A 22483-nucleotide genomic window follows, 5' to 3' on the forward strand; every position below is an offset into this window, starting at 1 on the left:
CAGACCACCTTACCTGCCTTCTGAGAAACCTATATGAAGGTCAGGAAACAACAGTTGGAACTGGACATTGAACAACAGATTGGTTCAAAATTGGGAAAGGAGTATGTCAAGGCTGTATATTGTCACCGTGCTTATTTAACTTATATGCAGAGTACATCATGTGAAATGCGGGGCTGGATGAAGCACAAGCCGGAATTAAGACTACAGTGAGAAATATCAGTAACTTCAGATATGCAGATGACACCACCCTTAGGGCAGAAAGCAAAGAAGAACTAAAGAGCCTCTTGATGAAAGTGAAAGAGAAGACAAATAGATGGGGTAACAGTGACAGACTTTATTTTCTTGGGCTCCAAAATCACTGCAGATGGAGACTATAGCCATGAAATTTTAAAAGACACTTGCTTGCTCCTTGGAAGAAAAGCTATGACCAACCTAGACATCATATTAAAAAGCAGAGACATTACTTTGCCCACAAAGGTCCATCTAGTCAAAGCTATGGTTTTTCCAGTAGTCATGTATGGATGTGAGAGTTGGATCATAAAGAAAGCTGAGATCTGAAGAATTGATGCTTTTGAACTGTGGTGTTGGAGAAGACTCTTGAGAGTCCTTTGGACTGCGGGGAGATAAAACAAGTTAATCCTGAAGGAAAGCAACCTGAATATTCATTGGAAGGACTGATGCTGAAACTCCAGCACTTTGGCCACCTGATGCAAAGAACTGATTCATTGGAAAAGACCCTGGTGCTGGGGAGGATTGAGGGCAGGAGGAGAAGGGGACAACAGAGGACATGATAGTTGGATGGCATCACTGACTCAATGGACATGAGTTTGAACAAGCTGTGGGAGTTGGTGAAGGACCGGAATCCTGGCGTGCTGCAGTCCATGGGGTCATGAAGAGTTGGACACGACTGAGCGACTGAACTGAACTGATACTTGGCAGAATCAAGCCTTGACATGTATAAAGTCTTCCTGAATTATTATTTAATTTTAATAAACATACAGGTATTCTCTTGTACATTGTGAATAAAAAGAGTATTGTTTAGAATTTTGGACACACTTTTATAGTATTGTTTTTGTAACCTTCACAATACCCCTGTGAGATTGGTGTTAGTATTATTGCCATTTCCAGATAAGGAAAATCTCAGTGGACCAAAGAAGAAGTTGAGTAGCTTTTCCAAAGTCATTTGGTTCTATATCATTTACCATGCTCCTTGCATCTCTACTTTCCTAATGTTGAGTACATAAATGACATGACTTTTTTTAAAAATAATTTTTTGAATGCTAATTATGTTTTGAATAATATTTTGAATGATTTCTGCAACTGGTTCAAGCTCTAGCCTCTCCACTTAAAAGCTGTGTGACTTGGCCTTAGTTCAATATGACTGGTGTCCTAATAAGAAGAGGAGATTAATTTTGGACACAGACTGCGGGATGACATGGAGGTCAGAACAAGAAAGCAGCCGTCTGCAATCCATAGAGAGAGGCCTCAGGAGAAACCAAACCTTCTGAAGCCTTGATCATAGTTCCTAGCCTCCAAAACTGTGAGAGAAAAAATTCTGTTGTTTAAGCCACCCAGTCTGTGATATATTGTTATGGCAGCACTAGCAAACTAATATAAAGCAGTTATATATAGAAAAAGCTCCACAGGCCTGCATGGGAATCTCCTTGAATCTGTTGCTGAATACACACTAAGCTGGGCATCTCCAGGGTGACCGTCCTCAAAACAGGGCAAATCATAACTGCAATGAGACACCACTTAACACCCACTAGGATGGCTGTATAAGAAAGGTGGTTAACAAGTATTAACAAGAATGTAGAGAAATTGCAACCATCATGTATTACAGGTGGGAGTATAAAATGGCAGAGCCATTTTGTAAAACAGTTCTGCAGCTCCTTAAAAAGGTAATCATAGAGTTACCATGTGATTCAGCAGTTTCACCCTTAGGCATATACCCAAGGCAATTGAAAGTATATGTCACTACATCTTGTACATGAATGTTCATGGCAGCATTACTCAGAATAGTAAAAAAAAAAAAAAAAAGTCCATCAAATGATAAATGCAAAAAGAGAAGTATATTTATATAATGGCATATTGTTGAGCCTTCAAAAGGAGTGAAATACTGTTACATGGTACAATGTGGGTGAATCTTGAAGACATTATTCTCAATGAAAAAAGCCAGACCCAAAAAATCACATATTGTATGATTGCATTTATATGAAATATTCAGAACAGGCAAATCTATAGAGACAGAGATTAGTGACTTCCAGGGACTGAGGGGAGGAGAAAATGAGGAGATTTTCTAATAGGTATGGAGATTTCTATATGCTAATAGGTATGGAGATTTCTTTTTGCAGTGACAGAAACATTCTAGAATTCAGATGGTGGTAATGGACATAATTTAGTGGATATACCTGGTAACCCATTTAACTGTATACGTGTTTTTGTTAAAAAAAGATAATCTCATAAGAAAAGAACAAAGAAGAAAGAACCAAATTGGACTTCAGGAATTAAAAAGACTGGGGGTAGAGGGAATTAAACTGAACACAGCCCCATGACACATAGGATAATATCAAGTAATCTAATTACAGGACTTCCCTGGTGTCTTAGACAGTAAAGAATCTGCCTGCAATCCATGAGACCCAGTAGATTTGGGTTCGATCCTTGGGTCAGGGAGATCCCCTGGAGGAGGGGGACATTCTTGAAGCACTTTATTTTACCACTACAGGATCAACTTTTACTTTCTATCACCAACCCTGGAATCAGCCATTTCTTTAAGAACTATTGGTTTCTTTTTGTAGAGAATGATACTTATAAGCCAAGATCTAGTGCTAACTGTACTCATTGTTATTGGTGGTATTGTTCATAGAAAGAAAACAACATTCTCAAATAGCACTTTAAAAAGTAACCCTGCAGGATCCCATGGTGGTCCAGTGAAGTCCACTGAAGAATCTGCCTGTCAACGCAGGGGACTCGGGTTCAGTCACTGCTCTGGGAGGAGTCCACATGCTGCGGGACAGCAAAGCCCATAAGCTGCAGCTACTGAGCCTGCATTCTGCAACTTTTGTGCCCACCAGCTGCAGCTACTGCAGTGTGCCCTGGAGCCCAAGATCTGCAGCAAGAGAAGTGACCGCAATGAGAAACCTGTGCGCCACAACGAAGACCCGGCACAGCAAAAAGAAAGTAACCCTGCAACTTCATTTCTAAATTTTCACCAAAAGTACTGTTTGGAAGGAGGGTGGTATAATAGACATCCATGTGCCTGCCACCCTGACCCAGTACATTTTGCAAGGCTGCAAAGAAACCCATGTATTTCTCTGTACTTTGAAGCAGAATCACTAAGTTGTTTGATATTCATGTCTTTATTGGTTCTAGCCAATTGCTTTCCAGAGTTGTTCCAGCAGTTTACACATCCATTAGTGATATATTCCTATTTGATTGTTATCTTACCAATCCTTTAATTTTATTAATCTGGTGAGTATGAAAAGGAATCTTCTTACTGTTCATTGGTCATGTGGGTTTCTTCTTGAGTAAAATATTTTTTCTGTCCTTTACTCATTTTTTTTCTTTTGGTTGTTCTTTTCTGTCATTCTAAAAATACCATTCTAGGTACTAATCCTTAAGTCCGACAAATATAATTTCATAGTCTGTGACTTGTCTTTTAATTGTAATCACAAGGTAAAAAGCTTTTATGCATTACTTTGGTCAGATTAATTTGTATCAAGAAATCTTATAATCATATAATAAGGAATAGAAGAGATCATGGGGTGAATGAAATGAACCACCACCTACCATGCCAGGGGCTACCCTTCTTGCCTTCCAAAGATCATGTTGTGTATATGGTGGGCTTGGAAGGGAATCCTTTATTATGAGCTTCTTCCGGAAAACCAATCAATTAATTCCAGCAAGTACAGCTCTGAATTAGACCAACTGAAAGCAGCACTTGACAAAAACTATCCAGAATTAGTCAAAAGAAAATGCATAATCTTCCATCAGGAAAACACAAGACTTCCTGTTTTTTTGATGACCAAGCAAAAACTGTTACAGCTTGGCTGGGAAGTTCTGATTCATCTGTCATATTCACCAGATATTGCATCTTTGGATTTCCATTTCTTTTGGTCTTTAAAAAATTCTCTTAATGGCAAAAATTTCAATTCATGTAGGTAGACTATAAAAGGCATCTGGAACAGTTCTTTGCTCAAAAAGATAAAAAGTTTTGGGAAGATGGGATTATGGTGTTGCCTGAAAAAATGGCAGAAGATAGTGGAACAAAATGGTGAATACGTTGTTCAATAAAGTTCTTGGTGAAAATGAAAAGTGTATCTTTTAACTTAGAAACCAAAGGAACTTTTTGGCTAACCCAATATCTATATCTGTATCTACACTCACACATACCTTCTTAATCCATTCATCTATCGACGGGCACTTTGATGCTGGAATGGAACAGGGGAGCATGCATCTTTTATAAATTAAGTGTTTTTGTTTTATTCAGATAAATACCCTAGAGTGGAATTGTAAGATCATATGATAGTTCTGTTTTTTAATTTTTGTATCTTCTCTGATTCAGTAATTGGTGTTTTCATTTTGTTGATAGTTTTCTTCACTGTGCAAAGGCCTTTTAATTTGATATAGTCCCATTTGTCTAATTTGCTTTTGTTTTTTGGAGACATACCCCTTCTAATATAATAAAGACTAATGTCAAAGAGCATACTGCTTATTTTCTTCTAGAAGTTTTATGGGTTCAGGTCTCACATTTTAGTCTTTAATTCATTTTGAGTTTATTTTTATGCATAATATGAGAGAGTACTCCAGTTTGATTCTTTTGCATGAAGTTGTCCAGTTTTCCCAGCACCAGTTATTGAAGTGGCTGTCTTTTCCCCATTGTGTGTTCCTGCCTCCTTTATTGTAGATTAATTTCCCATGTAAGTGTGGCTTATTTCTAGGTTCTCTGTTCTGTTCCATTGATCTGTGTGTCTGTTTTTGCGCTAGTACCATACTGTTTTGATGACTGAAGCTTTGTAGTATAGTTTGAAATCAGGGCATACGATACCTCCAGCTTTGTTCTTCCTTGTCAAGATTGTTTTAGGCATTCAGTCTTAACGTGTTTCCATAAAAATTTCCTCTCTAACCTCATTTCTGACCTGAATATTCCTTGCACTCTGCTCTCTTCACACTACTCTCATTGCTATTCCTCAAACACTCCAAACATATTCCTTTGTCATAATCTTTGTAGTTGTTATTTCCCTTACCTTGAAAATTTGTTCTGTGATATTTACCAGGCTTGCTCTCATTTTCTTCAAATCTGTTCAGATGTCATTAGAGAGTAACCTTTACCAAAACTCTTGGAGTATTTTCCCTTCACTCCCCAGCTCCTTTTCCTTTTTAACTTTTCTTCACATTCAAAGTCCTTAGTCTGGCATTCAAGACCTTCCAAGATCTCATCTCTGCTGACCTTTTTAGCTTATTTTCTACTAGGCTCTTACAGCCTATGCTACTGTCCTGTTGAGTGACTTATAGTTCCCCTGATATGCCCCTTGCAGATGTTTCTTGCAGCACCCCTCACATTTTTGCTACTTCATGGGCCTCTTCTTTGCACAGTGCACAAGCTCTTCAGAGAGAGCTAGGATTGTTCCTGGCATGTTGTATGTGGCCAGTAAATATATGCTGAATGTAAAAGGTGATTTGGTCTCTTAAGTCAGAGACTAGTTGGAACTTGAAAAGGTTGGATATGGACCAATACACTGGTGAAAGCAATTTCATCTCTTTAGAAGGCTTGAAGATGGACAAATATGGTTGAAGAGAACTCAGTATTCGAATACCCTAATTTTTAGCAAAATCATACTGGCTGAGGAGGGTTGACATGTAACACAATTGAATCAGCACACTTAGCTAAAAAAAATAGCTTAATTGGGAGGAAGGATTATTTGACAGGTGTTATTTAGAAAGAAGCAGAGTCTTTGGCAGTGCAATGACCCCAAGAGCATTAGTCCTGTTATTTAGTCTGTGAGAGTCAGGCAATATGGTGACCCTGCTCCTCATAAGGAAATAGTACAAAAGGGGAGACTTCAGGACAGGGATGGCACATTCATGTTCTTGCCCATGCTGTCTTGGGTCTCTTACACTATCTGAGTGTTGAGTGTTACATTAGGCTTAACCTGACTGCTCTTGATTCAATGGGAGAGAATGTTATGAAAATTTAGTTTCAACTGTCAAGTTGTGGGTGGGAAAAATGACTGTGTTTGTTTTGTATATTTGCCATGCCTAGTTGATGGTTTGTATTTTCTATGCTCATTTGTGACAGTGGATCTGTAGCAATTAGCCCAGTATAATTGAACATGTGAACATGCTTTATATAATTTTAGTAATACATATTTTATAAAAATGGGAACATTATAGAGTCAGGTAGGCTATAGGTTTTTAAAGGAGTAAAACCTTTTATTTTTCCTCCCCTAAATCAGGTTTGTTACAGAAAGAGAAAATGGCCATCGAAGCCTTTCAAATTTGCTGCCTCCTCCTGCCCCCTGAAAATAGGAGAAAGTTACAGCTATTGATGAAGATGATGGCAAGGATCTGCTTAAATAAGGAGATGCCACCGCTGTGTGATGGTTTTGGCACCCGAACACTGGTAGGTTGATTTCTGACATCTAAGAGGATTGGGGTTTGGGGGATAAAATTCACTCCAGTCAAGTTTACTCGTTTGGCAACCAGAGGAAGGTACAAGGCGGGCTGGTTTAAAGAGCCATGGCTTGAAATCCACTCAGGCTGGTATTATTCTTTTGGTCTTAGTGACTTAGAGAACATTTGTTGTTGTTCAGTCCCTTCGTTATGTCCGACTCTTTGTGACCCCATGGACTGCAGCATGCCAGGCTTTCCCTGTCCCTATCTCCTGGAGTTTGCTCAAATTCATGTCCATTGAGTTGGCAATGCTATCTAACCATCTTATCTTCTGATGTCTACGTCTCTTTTGCCTTCAATCTTTTCCAGCGTCAGGGTCTTTTCCAGTGAGTCAGCTCTTCACATCAGGTGGCCAAAGTATTAAGGAACATAATGAAAAGTAAAGAATGAGTAGGGGTAGACTCTGAGTGTAGAGATAGCTGCTGCATCTTGCCTACTGTCAACACAAAGAGAAGAAAGTGTAGACAGGCAAGATTACTGGCCTCTCAAGAAACCATATTCTCTCCTTCAGGACAAAAAGGGCTGCAAAGCCTTTGTTACTGTAACTAGTAGAATAGATGCATCATACATCAGAGATTAAAAAAGGAAGAAATGAAATAGAGTTGGACCAGACAACTTGGAAAGAGAGAGAAAATGTGTATCTTTTAGGCTATGATCCAAGGGTCCATGAGTGAGGATATTTCTTAATATATTCTCAATTTTGCTTAAAAAAGTAGGCTGATTTTAATTTCTCCTTTATTATGTCAGTGTGTGTTTTAAAATAGGGTTTAGGTTTAGAATTATTTACTAGTAAGTTTTAAAATTTTCCTCAGAAAATATCTTAAAGCAGCATTGATGTCTCATTGGTATGTGCATCCTATCCGTACGCTGTTGGACCACTGTGTGTGCTTGAGGGTTTACTGGCCCACTTACAGAGGTGTGGCACAAGATCAGAGGACCAGTCAGTGCCCAGAAGAGTGGTTCTTAACTTTTTATGGGTAGGTGGATGTGTAGGCAGGTTAATGGACCTTTCTGGAATGCTAAAGAAGTCTTTGCACCTATTTCCCAGAAAAATGTATATGTAAAATTTGCATACAATTTCAAGGCATTCCCAAATACCTGGGGTCTAGCGTCCCCAGACAGAGTGTTTGTGTGTGTCTCTTCCTCTGTGCATGTACAGGAGTGAAGATAAAGTATCACCTGTAGTAGGTGGATGAAATGAAGTCTTATTAAACAGAATTACATAATGTCATGTGTATTGGTGTTTTTAAAATTGAAGTACAGTTGATGTACAATTTAAGTTGCAGGTGTACAATATATGATTTACAATTTTTAAAGGTTATAGTCCTTTTATAGTTATAAAATATTGGTGATATTTCTTGTGCTTTACAATATATACTCGTAGCTTATTTTATACATAATAGTTTGTAATTCTTAATCCCTTACCCCTACATTGCCCTTCTCTCCTTCCCTCTCCACACTGGTAGCCACACATTTTTTTCTCTGTGTCTGTGAATCTGTTTCTTTTTTGTTGTATTTGTTAGTTGTATGTTTTGGATTCCACATATAAGTGATATCATACAGTATTTGTCTTTCTCTGCCTGACTTATTTACATGCTTATTGGTTTTGAGATAAGATTGTCAGCAATAAAATTTGTAGGAAAAGGGGAAAAATGCCCATCATCCTACAGGAGATCAGTCCTGGGTGTTCATTGGTAGGACTGATGCTGAAGCTGAAACTCCAATACTTTGGCCACTTGATGCAAAGAGCTGACTCATTTGAAAAGACCCTGATGCTGGGAAAGATTGGGAGGAGAAGGGGACGACAAAGGATGAGATGGTTGGATGGCATCACCGACTCAATGGACATGGGTTTGGGTGGACTCTGGGAGTTGGTAACGGACAGGGAGGCCTGGCGTGCTGTGGTTCATGGGGTCGCAAAGAGTTGGACACGACTGAGTGACTGAACTGAACTGAAATGATTGTATTAAGAATGGAGTAGTTAAAATGAATTCTACGGAAGCAACTGCTGTATTTTTTATATTTTGTTACTTAATGCACTTCTGATGGTTTTGTTCAAAGATGATTGTCAATGCACTTACAAAATCCTGGAGAAAATAACAGTTAACTAGGAAAAACTATGATGTTTGAAGCACACAGATTGTGCTAGCAGATTTTTTTTTAAGTAAAATAATAATGAAATTAGGATATTATGAGGCTAAATGATTATGAAGTACTTTGAACTTAAGAGTGCTACATGGATTCAAGTCATGATGGTGATAATAATTTTCAGAATTGTTTAATATATATTTAAAACATCTGTAAAAGGAGATGTCTTTAAAAACTGCTCAGACAAGCATCTCTGCTAAGTCCCTGTGAGATGCGAGGCACATTCTGTTTATGCTGGTTGATGAGAAGATTACTGCATCTGAGATGACCAGGTGTCCAGGTGAAGGTAAGATGGGCACCCTGTGCTGTGGGTCATTTCTCACTGACTAGTTATAACTTTTTGCAAAATAGTTCAGAGTAGGTAAAAAAACCAAACCAAAACAAAATCCTCATCTTGTGTTTATTTAAAAATTTACTCCCTTGACCTCATGTTTTTTTTTTTTTTTTTAAGATGGTTCAGACATTTTCCCATTGTATCTTGTGTTCCAAAGATGAAGTGGACTTGGATGACTTACTAGCTGCTAGGTTGGTGACATTTCTGATGGACAATTACCAAGAGATTCTGAAAGTCCCTTTGGCCTTGCAGACCTCTATAGAGGAGCGTGTTGCCGATCTACGAAGAGTCCAGGTAAAGGAAGGGATGTTACCAGTCCTATAACATTGCCTGCCAAAAGTCATATACATTTGCTAGGCTTCTTGGCATTTTTTGTTAATGAAGATTCAGTTAATTTGTACAACGTGCTTACAACTGGACTTGGTACATAGTAGGCACTGCATGTGTTTGTTCTTGTCTTTGAAAAATGTATGGAATACCCACTAGGTTTTGTGGTGTCAGTCAATGCTGCATGCTTTTGTCTGCAAATTCCTTAAATGGGTTTGTTCAGACTCTTCATATACTTCCTGATGGAAGTGATTTATGTGGAATAATGCCTTGATTCACAGTAGCCTTGCCACCTAGACACTATTTTTTGAATGAGAAAGCTGAGGCACAGAGAACGTAGGTAATTTGTCCAAGGTTACAGAGCTAGGATTCATGTTGATGAACTCATTCTCCAGAATCAGTGCTCTGAACTACCCTGCCATTCTGCCTCACTGTAAGCCATAGAGTGGTAGAAGAACTCACCTGGCTTCAGAGCCATAGGACCCGGACCCCTGGCTCCCCACTTTCCTGATTGTTTGGTTCTGAGCAAGTTTCTTAACCCCTCTGGATTTCAGTTTCTGCAAGTGTTAAAGTAGTCCATACCTACTCTATGAAGTTGTTGTAAAGAGTAGATGCTACATTATAAAACCCTTGGCACAGATGTCTGTCATATGGCAGATACTTTTTCAAGGTAGCTATTTTTATTGTCATTGTGGTTACTATATTAAAATGATGCAAAAGAACTATAATGTATTACTATCATGTGGGCCCCACAGTAGAGTTTGTATGTCAGCCTGTGGGAGCAGGAACTCTGGGTAAAGGCAGGCAGAAGGTCTGCTTGGCTCCGTCTGAATGATTGGATCTCTTTCTCATTAAGCATTTTTTGAGGCTCCACAAATAAGGACCAGTGAACTGCTATTCCCCAAAGTATCATTAAATAATAATCTGTTTTTTAATGTGCAATTTAAGAATTAAAATCAAAGTGTTTTTTTTTTCTATTTTTTGGTAATTACCAACCTAATACATTGAAAGAATTTAGAAAATATAGAAAATATACCCAAAATATCAGAGTAACTCTAAATGTTGAGTCAAGGTTAAAGTCTTTTTAGATGTTTTTCTATTTCCCCTTCTCCCTCCTTTCCTTCCGTCTCTTCTTCTTTTATTCCTCTTTTATAACTTACTTTATAAGAAAGTTACCTACTTTCTCTTAACAATACAGCAAGGAAAGTTTCCACATCATTAAATATTATTGATTGACCCATAATGGCCAGGAGCACAGACTTAAGCTAAATGGTATTTGAATTTCTGATGTGCCCTTTATTAGCTGTGTGACTATGGCATGTTTTGTAATGTCTCTCAGGGTTTCCCTGGTTAGCTCAGCTGGTAAAGAACCTGCCTGCAATGCAGGAGACCCTGGTTCGATTCCTGGGTCAGAAAGATGCCCTGGAGAAGGGATAGGCTGCCCACTCCCATTCTTGGGCTTCCCTGGTGGCTCAGAAGGTAAAGAATTCACCTGCAGTGTGGGAGACCTAGGTTCGATCCTTCGTACCTTCGTACCTTCCCAGGTTGGGAAGATCCCCTGGAGGAGGACATGGCAACCCATTCCAGTATTCTTGCCTGGAGAATCCCCATGGACAGAGGAGCCTGGTGGGCTGCGGTCCATAGGGTCACAAAGAGTCAGACATGACTGAGCAATTAAGGACACACACACACATATAAGTCTCTCAGCTTTAGCATCTGTCTCAACATTTCTTTTCTCACCTGTAAAATGGGATAACAATAGTTAATACCTACCTCAGAGGCTATTTTGAAGATTGAATGGTTTAAGACATATAAAGTGCTTAGAATAATGTTTATCAAACAGTAAGCCCTCATTTGGTACTTCTGTTGTTATTGTCAACATTACTGTTAGATTATTCCATAGTATCATTATAATTAGTAATATGATATTCTATAATAGAGATATGCCATATTTTATTTAAATGTGTTTCTTTGGTTTAGTCTTTAGATGGTTTTCATTTTTTTTCTATTTTGCAAGCATTATAACAGTAACTTTTTTATAGCTAAGTTTTTTTCTTGTTTGGCTCCTCTGATTATTTTCTAAGAATAAATTCCTAGGCATGGCATTGCGTGGTCAAAGATCATGAATGTGTGTTAAGCATTGATTGCATACTGTCAAATTTCTGTTTTGAGTGATTGTTTCAGTTTGCATTCCCATTGTTGGTAAGAAAGTATTCATTTCTTTACACCCCTGCCTACTTTGGGTATTATTTATTAACATACATACCTTTGCCATTTGAATGAGTGAAAGTGTAATCTTACTGTTGTTTTAGTTTAATCTCCCACCTCCCCTTGATGTTTTATGAGCCTAACTTTATAAAAAAAAGGAAAAAATAGCTTTCACTGCATTTCTGCAAGCAACACTGCAGTCTGACTCTGCTGCTCTGTGTCTTGGACTTGTGTGTTCACATGTCACAGGCGGGTGTTGCAGGAGCTTAACGCTGTGAGCCCTTCTCTGTCAGCGAAGAGCAGAAGACTGACAGATGATGAACTTAACTGCAGAGCAGTGTGATCCTGTGAAGGGGCACAGCGATGGCCCTGAATGAAATCAATAACTATCTGATTGTCCAGTTACATTTTCTCTCTTGGGAGTACACACTCAAATTGCCAAACGGTGTTTGTTTTTGCCCTCAGAATCTATAGATCTCTGTTCTCTCACACAGGCCTCTCTGTCATATAACATTTGGGGTCGTGCCTTTCTGAAAATGAAAGGCACCTGGACTGTTCTGGTGAATTGTTTGGGGCAGTTTCATGGTTGACCCTGGGATAGATAAGCAATGAGATCTGCATTGTTTTTGACACCTACCTTCTGTTGGCCTCGTCTGTAACCCTCTTCTTCTTGCATGGGTATCTGTTGTTTTTCTCATTTCCGAGGCTTCAGCCTGGCACATTTTACTTGGGCCTCACCATTTATTCTGGCTCTTCTGGTGCTTTTTCTGGACTTCCTGGTTCAAATAAAAATTAAGTGTTGTGTGTGTGCCCCTTTTCCTTATGGGTCTGTTCTCTCTCTCTTGGCTTCTCTAAGTGACCTGGTAAACTGGTGCCAAGGCATGGAATGTACTTGATGAAATAACCCTTCTTGGCAACACATTTATTTTTAACTGTGGCTTCTGGAAAAAAATCTTAAACCAAAGATGTGAATGTAGTGGTAGGTCTTATCCACCACAAAAGAACAGTAGGTGCCATATATATATATATGTGTATATATATATATACACACACACATACATACGTACATATATGTGTATATATATATATATTTTTTTTTTTTTTGGTGGTATATTTTTGAGAAGATGAACTTATTGGACACTGAAATTAAATATTTTTAATCATGCTTTTATCTTTCTATCTTATAGATCTTGGTGCCTTTTCCCCTCTATGTCTCCCTTCTTCCTTTTGCCCTGTGCAGTGTTTGCACATTTGCTTTCACTTGTTTCCTACTGTGAACATGTTTGGAGATGGGATGGGTGCAGTACTTTCCTGTCCATGACATCTGGGCTAGAACTTGTACCTCTGCCCATCCCCATGGGAGTGGGGAGCAGACTCTGCAGATGTGAGAAGAACCTGCATAGTTCATCTTGTGTGTTTGGAATCATTTTAGTCAGCATGTTTATTAGTTTATGTGTAAATTTCAGATCTTATTAGTAGAGGGCACAAAGTTTATTTGCTTATGAAAATGGCTTTTAGGTTTAAAGAGGCAAAAACTCTTATTTAAAACTGTGGCTTATATTAATTTTTTTGACATTATGGAAGCACTTTTCTTTTTTATAAATTCATTTTATTTATTTTAAAAAATTTGTTTTTAATTGAAAGATAATTGCTTTACAGCATTGCATTGGTTTCCACCAAACATCAACATGAATCAGCCATTGGTTTACTGATGTCCCCTCCTACTTGAACATCCCTCCCACCTCCCTCCCCATCCCATCCCTCTAGGTTGTTACCGAGCTTGTTTGAGTTCCCTAAGTCATATGGCAAATTCCCATTGGCTGTCTATTTTACATGTTACTCTCTCCATACCTCCCACCCTCTCCTTCTCCTGCCCCCCACAAGCTGTAAGCATAAGTCTGTTCTCAATGTCTGTGTCTCCATTGCTGCTCTGCAAATAGATTCATCAGTATCATCTTTCTAGATTCCATATATATGTGTTAGTATATGATAATTGTTTTTCTCTTTCTGACTTACTTCACTCTGTATAATAGGCTCTGGGGTCATCCACCTCATTAGGACTGACTCAAATGCATTCCTTTTAATGGCTGAGTAATATTCCATCACATGTATGTATTACAGCCTTTTTATTCATTCATCTGTTGATGAACACCTAGATTGCTTCCATGTCCCAGCTATTGTAAATAGAGCTGCAATGAACTTTGGGTTACATGTCTCTTTTTGAACTTTGGTGTCCTCAGGGTATATACCTAATAGTGAGTTTGCTGAGTCATATGGTGATTTTATTCCTAGTTTTTTAAGGCCTCCATACTGTTCTCCATAGTGGCTGTATCAGTTTGCATTCCCACCAACCATGCAAGAGCGTTCCCTTTTCTTCACACCTGCTCCAGCATTTATTGTTTGTAGATTTTTTGATGATGGCCATTCTGACTGGTGTGAGGTGATATTTCATTGTAGTTTTGATTTGCATTACTCTAATAATGAGCAATGTTGAGCATCTTTTCATGTGTTTACTAGCCATCTGTGTGTCTTCTTTGGAGAAATGTCTGTTTAGGTCTTTTGCCCATTTTTTGTTTGGGTTGCTTGTTTTTCTGGTATTGACTTGTATGAGTTGCTTGTATACTTTTGAAATTAATTCTTTGTCAGTTGTTTCATTTGCTATTATTTTTTCTCATTCTGAGGATTGTCTTTTCACCTTGTTTATAGTTTGCTGTGCAAAAGCTTTTAAGTTTAATTAGGTCCCACTTGTTTATTTTTTGTTTTATTTTCGTTACTCTAGGAGGTGGGTCATAGAGTTATCTTGCTGTGATTTATGTCATAGAGTATTCTGCCTATGTTTTCCTCTAGGAATTTTACAGTTTTTGGTCTTACATTTAGGTCTTTAATCCATTTTGAGTTTATCATTGTGTATGGTGTTAGGAAGTGTTCTAATTTCATTCTTTTACATGTAGCTGTCCAGTTTTCCCAGCATCACTTACTGAAGAGACTGTCTTTGCCCCATTGTATATTTTTGCCTCCTTTGTCAAAAATAAGGAACCCATAGGGGTGTGGGTTTATCTCTGGGCTATCTATCTTGTGCCACTGGTCTGTATTTGGTTTTTTGCCAGTACCATACTATTTAGATGACTATTGCTTTGTAGTATAGTCTGAAGTCAGGAAGGTTGATTGCTCCAGCTCCATTTTTCTTACTCAAGATTGCTTTGGCTATTAGGGGTCTTCTGTGTTTCCATATGAACTATGAGATTTTTTTGTTCTAGTTCTGTGAAAACTGCCATTGGTAATTTGATAGGGATTGTGTTGAATCTGTAGATTACATTTGGTAGTATAGTTATTTTCACAACACGTTTACTTTTCATTATAGAGTTTTCCCTAGTCAAGTTGAGTGTCATAGCATTCCTTCTAGGAGATATGCTGTACTATCTGAACTAATTTTTGTAATTTATTTGAAAATGTACTTTCACTAATAATCCATTTGCCTCAGATAAAATACCCAGGAGCTGACATGGATATTACTTTATCTGCTCCATCATTTTGCCGTCAAATCAGCCCAGAGGAATTTGAATACCAAAGAGCATATGGCTCACAGGAACCTCTGGCAGCCTTGTTGGAGGAAGTCATCACAGATGCCAAACTCTCCAGCAAAGAAAAGAAGAAAAAATTGAAGCAGGTAACAGGGGTATTCTTCCTAAGTAATTTCTTCTCCCTACCATTCTTATGTTGTTTTTTCCTTTTTATTCTGTTTTAAGAGATTTCATATGAATCTTATCTTCTGAGACAGAGCAGTTTTGAAAGTATTATTATTCATTTCATGTATTAATTTACACAACAGTGGTCAGTTTTCCAGATCTTTATTCTCCACTGTAGATCTTTTACCATTATCGAGATCCTCATTTATGAGGCTATTCTCTAATATTTGTCCTTGGTTTTGATATGTGGTTTGATATGAATTTATTGTAAGTCCTCTTGGAGGAGGTCACCATTAACCCCACCATAGAGCTGTCAGAACTTACACAGGACTGGGAAACAGACTCTTGGAGGCACAAACAGAACCTTGTGCACCAGGACCCAGGAGAAAGGAGCAGTGACCCCACAGGAGACCGACTCAGACTTGAGTGAGTGGACACTCCTGTGAGTGTCCAGGAGTCTCCAGTGGAGGCGTGGGTCGGTGGTGGCCTGCTGCAGGGTTGGGGGCACTGAGTGTAGCAGGACATGCATGGGACCTTTTGAAGGAGGGCACCATTATCTTCATTACCTCCACCATAGTTTGGCCCCAGGTAAATAGCAGGGAGGGAACACAGTTCCACCCATCAACAGGAAATTGGATTAAAGATTTACTGAGCATGGCCCCTCTCATCAGAACAAGACCAAATTTCCCCCTCAGTCAGTCTCTCCCATTAGGAAGCTTCCATAAGCTTTTTATCCTTCTCCATCAGAAGGCAGACAGACTGAAACCACAATCACAGAAAACTAACCAATCTAAACACATGGACCACAGCCTTATCTAACTCAGTGAAACTATGAACCATGCCATGTAGGGCCACCCAAGACAGACAGGTCATGGTGGAGAGTTCTGACAAAATGTGGTCCACTGGAGAAGGGAATGGCAAACCACTTCAGTATTCTTGCCTTGAGAACCCCATGAACAGTATGAAAAGGCAAAAAGATAGGACACTGAAAGATGAACTCCCCAGGTTGATATGCTACTGGAGATCAGTGGAGAAATAATTCCAGAAAGAATGAAGAGACGGGGCCAAAGCAAAAACACTCAGTTGTGGATGTGACTGGTGACGGAAGCAAGGTCCAATGCTGTAAAGAGCAATATTGCATAAGAACCTGGAATGTTAGGTCCATGAATCAAGGCAAATTGGAAGTGGTCAAACAGGAGATGGCAAGAGTGAACATCGACATTTTAGGAATCAGTGAACTAAAATGGACTAGAATGAGTGAATTTAACTCAGATAACCATTATATCTACTACTGTGGGCAAGAGTCCCACATAGTCAACATAGTCATCATAGTCAACAAAAGAGTCTGAAATACAGTACTTGGATGCAACCTCAAAAATGACAGAATGATCTCTGTTTGTTTCCAAGGCAAACCATTCAATACCATGGTAATGCAAGTCTGTGCCCACCAGTAATGCTGAAGAAGCTGAAGTTGAACGGTTCTATGAAGACCTACAAGACCTTCTAGAACTAACACCCAAAAAAGATGTCCTTTTCATTATAGGGGACTGGAATGCAAAAGTAGGAAGTCAAGAAACACCTGGAGTAACAGGCAAATTTGGCCTTGGAGTACAGAATGAAGCAGGGCAAAGGCTAATATTGAGTTTTGCCAAGAGAACACACTGCAAACACCCTCTTCTAACAACACAAGAGAAGAATCTACACATGGACATCACCAGATGGTCAACACCGAAATCAGATTAATTATATTCTTTGCAGCCAAAGGTGAAGAAGCTCTATACAGTCAGCAAAAACAAGACCAGGAGCTGACTGTGGCTCAGATCATGAACTCCTTATTACCAAATTTCAGACTAAAATTGAAGAAAATAGGGAAAATCACTAGACCGTTCAGGTATGAGCTAAATCAAATTCATTATGATTCTACAGTGGAAGTGAGAAATAGATTTAAGGGACTAGATCTGATAGACAGAGTACCTGATGAACTATGGGTGGAGGTTCATGACATTGTATAGGAGACAGGGATTAAGACCATCCCCAAGAAAAAGAAATGCAAAAAAGCGAAATGGCTGTCTGAGGGGGCCTTACAAAGAGCTGTGAAAAGAAGAGAAGCGAAAAGCAAAGGAGAAAAGGAAAGATATTCCCATTTGAATGCAGAGTTCCAAAGAATAGCAAGGAGAGATAAAAAAGCCTTCCTCAGTGATCAGTGCAAAGAAATAGAGGAAAACAATAGAATGGGAAAGACTAGAGATCTCTTTAAGAAAATTAGAGATACCAAAGGAATGTTTCATGCAAAGATGGGCTCAATAAAGGACAGAAATGGTATGGACCTAATAGAAGCAGAAGATATTAAGAAGAGGTGGCAAGAACACACAGAAGAACTATACAAAAAATATCTTCATGACCCAGATAATCACGATGGTGTGATCACTCACCTAGAGCCAGACATCCTGGAATGTGAAGTCAAGTGGGCCTTAGGAAGTATCACTACGAACAAAGCTAGTAGGGGTGATGGAATTCCAGTTGAGCTATTCCAAGTCCTAAAAGATGCTGCTGTGAAAGTGCTGCAGTCATATACCAGCAAATCTGGAAAACTCAGCAGTGGCCACAGGACTGGAAAAGGTCTGTTTTCATTCCAATCCCTAAGAAAGGCAATGCCAAAGAATGCTCAAACTATCGCACAATTGCACTCATCTCACACGCTAGTAAAGTAATGCTCAAAATTTTCCAAGCCCGGCTTTAACAGTACGTGAACCATGAACTTCCAGATGTTCAAGCTGGATTTAGAAAAGGCAGAGGAACCTGAGATCAAATTGTCAACATCCACTGGATCATCGAAAAAGCAAGAGAGTTCCAGAAAAACGTCTATTTATGATTTATTGACTATGCCAAAGCCTTTGTGTGGATCACAACAAACTGTGGAAAATTCTTAAAGAGATGGGAATACTAGACCACCTGACCTGCCTCTTGAGAAACCTGTATGCAGGTCAGGAAGCAACAGTTAGAACTGGACAGAGAACAATGGACTGGTTCCAAATAGGAAAAAGAGTACGTCAGGGCTGTATATTGTCACCCTGCTTATTTAACTTATATGCAGAGTACATCATGAGAAACACTGGGCTGAATGAAGCACAAGCTGGAATCAAGATTGCCAGGAGAAGTATCAATGACCTCAGATATGCAGATGACACCACCCTTGTGGCAGAAAGTGACGAAGTAAAGAGTCTTTCAATGAAAGTGAAAGAGGAGAGTGAAAAAGTTGATTAAAACTCAACATTCAGAAAGCTAAGATCATGGCATCTGGTCCTATCGCTTCATGGCAAATAGATGGTGAAACAGTGGAAACAGTGGCAGACTTTATTTTTGGGGGCTACAAAATCACTACAGATGGTGACTGCAGCCATGAAATTAAAAGATGCTTACTCTTTGGAAGGAAAGTTATGACCAACCTAGACAGCATATTAAAAAGCAGAGACATTACTTTGCCAGCAAAGGTCTGTCTGGTCAAGGCTATGGTTTTTCCAGTAGTCATATATGGTTGTGAGAGTTGGACTATAAAGAAAAGTGAGCGTCGAAGAATTGATGCTTTTGAACTGTGGTGGTGGAGAATACTCTTGAGAGTCCCTTGGACTGCAAGGAGATCCAATCAGTCCATCCTAAAGGAAATCAATCCTGAATATTGATTGGAAGGACTGATGTTGAAGCTGAAACTGCAATACTTTGGCCACCTGAAGCAAAGCGCTGCCTCATTTGAAAAGACCGTGATGCTGGGAAAGATTAAAGGCGGGTGGAGAAGGGAATGACAGAGGATGAGGTGGTTGGATGGCATCACCGACTCAATGGACATGTGTTTAAGTAAACTCCGGGAGTTGTGATGGACAGGGAGGCCATGCTGCAGTCCATGGGGTCGCAAAGAGTCGGACACGACTGAGCGACTGAACCGAACTGAACTGATGATATGAATTAGTGCAGCAGTTGCTTTAAGTTCAGAGAAGCTATAAATGGGGACAGTTTCTTTTCTTTTTTTTTGAAAGGCAAATCAGACTGAATTCACAAGTGTAAAATGTCCAGAATTTTGAAAGCCTTCTATTTTAGATAGCCAGTATCAAATTGGTTTCTTGCCTCAGGCATCACTGAAAGTTTTAGTTCCTATTAAAGAACAATGTTTTCAACAGTTTAAATAGTTTTCAACTGAGAATACCTTTAACTTGATGTTTTTTAAAAAATTGAAGTGTAGCTGATTTACAGTGTTGTGTTAGTTCAGAATTCTATCTTCATCATTTTTAAAGTATTGATTCAAGAGCAAGTCTATGGTATTTATTTTTAGAGACTGAATCCTGCATAGCTTAATTTCTGATCACACCATATACATATACATATGTATACATAGGGCATGAGAGTTACATAGGGCATGTATGTATACATATGTATACATAGGGCATGTGCATATACATATGTATACATAGGGCATGTGCATATACATATGTATACGTAGGGCATGTACGTATACATATGTATACATAGGGCATGTGTGTATACATATGTATACGTAGGGCATGTGTGTATACATATGTATACACAGGGCATATATGGATACATATGTATACACAGGGCATATATGTATACACATGTATACATAGGGCATATATGTATACACATGTATACATAGGGCATGAGAGTTACATAGGGCATGTGTGTATACATATGTATACATAGGGCATGTGTGTATACATATGTATATGTAGGGCATGTGTGTATATGTATGTATGTGTAGGACATGTATGTCTGTACACATAGGGCATGTGTGTATACATATGTATATGTAGGGCATGTGTGTATATGTAGGGCATGTGTGTATATGTATATATGTGTAGGGCATGTATGTATGTACACATAGGGCATGTGTGTATACATACGTATACATAGGGCATGTATGTATGTACACATAGGGCATGTATGTATACACACATAGGGCATGAGGCTTCTCAACTCCCATTGTATTTTTCTCAGTAATTTTGGAGAAGAGTTCAGTGGTGAGGATCGAAGGAAATACATAGTGCTTCTTCATAAACTTTTTGTAAAATAGTGTATGCCAGCATGCTTTTTCTTCCATTTGGGCAGAAACTGGTGGGGCTGAGTAGGAGAAGCAGGGAGATAGGGAAATTTTTTTAAAACATTTTCTTTAAAGATTTTCTTTAACCATGTAGAGCATCAGTCAGAGGTACTTGTGGCTGTTTTAGAAGGGAGGTCTATTTATAGTTGGCAGGGGAGAAATTTTAAGAGATATGACTAAAGTGAAACATTTATTTGACTATTAGATCAAATTAAAGATGAATCAGATCTATAGAAAGTGGAATTCAGTGATTTATTTTAACAAAAAGAAATGGATTTGCATTGATGAGAACTTGTGATCTGTTTTCTTCTTAATCTCTCTTCTGATGGAAAGCAGTAAGTATTAAAACCAAACAAAAGTAGGAAAGTATTAGATCAGAAACTTATTTTAAAACTATTAAACTTATTTTAAAATTACAGTACCCAATTTTATTGATTTTTGTCTTTTTTTGACTCTTCTTGGATCTTTTTTTTTTAGTTTCAAAAATCATATCCTGAAGTCTATCAAGAACGATTTCCTACACCAGAAAGTGAAGCACTTCTATTTCCTGAAAAACCTAAAGCAAAACCACAGCTGCTGATGTGGGCGCTAAAAAACCCCTTCCAACCATTTCAAAGAACTAGAAGTTTTCGGATGTAATACTTGGATAGAGACCTCTCTTGTTGCTGTTGTTTTGAGTAAATGATTGGCTATAGGACTCTGGTGGTGGAAGAACGAGGCACATAAACCACAGACTACTGAATTATAAGTATAAAGAGTTCCTGACTCCAAGAAACATTGAGCCATTATCAGTATTTTTATAAAACTCTGCTATTTTAAAGGGTACAAATCTGTTAAAAATATTGAGACAACTATATATAGTGGTGATGTTAACATGTTTGTAATTGTTAAAAATTTAAGGTATCTTCATTTTTTTATTTGTTGTTTTCTATTGTGTTTGTAAAATATTTGTGTGTACATCCTAGTTACTGATGTCTGTGATGATCATGACTGCAAAGTATTGTATATACTTGAATAAGAAAGACACTGGGTACTGTTACTGTGATGCCATTGACTTAATAGCCAGTTGTTGTTTCTGGTATATAAATTGTTTTTCACTGTTGCACCAAGATTCTTCATGTTCTTTATTACAGTGGCTGTGTTTTTTATTGCAGATTTGTTGGATTTTGTGACAGATTTTATGAAAGCTGGTTCTTCTATGATGTACATATTAGTGGTGTTTATTTGTATGTGAAGTAGATTTTCATGTGCCTACACAGTGGTGTAATTTCAGTCTTGGCTAAAGATGGAAAATTGAACTGGATAAATTCTTTTGGTCTCATTAGCCCTGTGATTCTAAGTCAAATCTTTGTTGTTTCATGAAAAACAAATGGGCTAAGTAAAATGAGACTACTTCCTTTATATTTTCCCCAACATCCTCAACCTTTTAAAGTAAATGGAATGTAAATAAAAGCCATTCTTTTTACTACTGTACTTGGCGTTTCTTTTTTGGCATTTATTTAGGTCAGTCAGAGAGCATCTTCAAACGCTAAGCATCATTGCCTTAGCCAGTGTTTTCATATCAATCATTTATTTCTGTGATAAAGTAAGAAGTGAGTTTGGACTTTTGTACTAGACTTATAATAGGAGATGATTTGTCTGTTTCTTTTGCTTTGCTTTGCCCTCTTGCAGATAGTGGTACACTTAAATTATAGAGCATCTGAAGGCTTCTTCTAAAGGGTGATTACCCAAAAATGCTAAAACAGCAACACTCACTAATAGGCTTGCTCTGCTGTTTGGACTGATTTTTCCTTGCACTTGAGATCTGCCCCTGTTCTTTTGTAGCAGAATGGCTCTTGCAATTGACTCTGATATTGCCCCCTCAGAGATGAAAAGAAGTGTTCCTTTTGGTTTGAGTACCCCTTGTTTTGCCAGTAAGGAAAGTACTGGGAAATTGTTAGTGTTTCAGCATTTATTCTTCCACCTTGGAATTGTGTTTAGAGTGAAGAGTAAGGACTT

At 38.4% G+C, this 22483-nt stretch overlaps 1 protein-coding gene across 1 annotated transcript in view; it reads left to right on the plus strand.

The window, feature by feature from the left end:
• The window catches only part of DEPDC1B (DEP domain containing 1B), a 92308-nt gene extending 70358 nt beyond the window's left edge, over positions 1–21950 (plus strand). The window contains exons 8-11 of the mRNA XM_043887676.1: positions 6456–6622; positions 9272–9448; positions 15171–15356; positions 20963–21950. Coding sequence (XP_043743611.1) covers positions 6456–6622; positions 9272–9448; positions 15171–15356; positions 20963–21124 — 692 coding nt within the window. The 3' untranslated portion in view covers positions 21125–21950. The remainder of the gene's footprint in view (positions 1–6455; positions 6623–9271; positions 9449–15170; positions 15357–20962) is intronic.
• The last annotated feature ends 533 nt before the right edge of the window (positions 21951–22483 follow it).

This window comes from Cervus elaphus, chromosome 25, assembly GCF_910594005.1.
Source record: "Cervus elaphus chromosome 25, mCerEla1.1, whole genome shotgun sequence".
Taxonomy (NCBI): domain Eukaryota; kingdom Metazoa; phylum Chordata; class Mammalia; order Artiodactyla; family Cervidae; genus Cervus; species Cervus elaphus.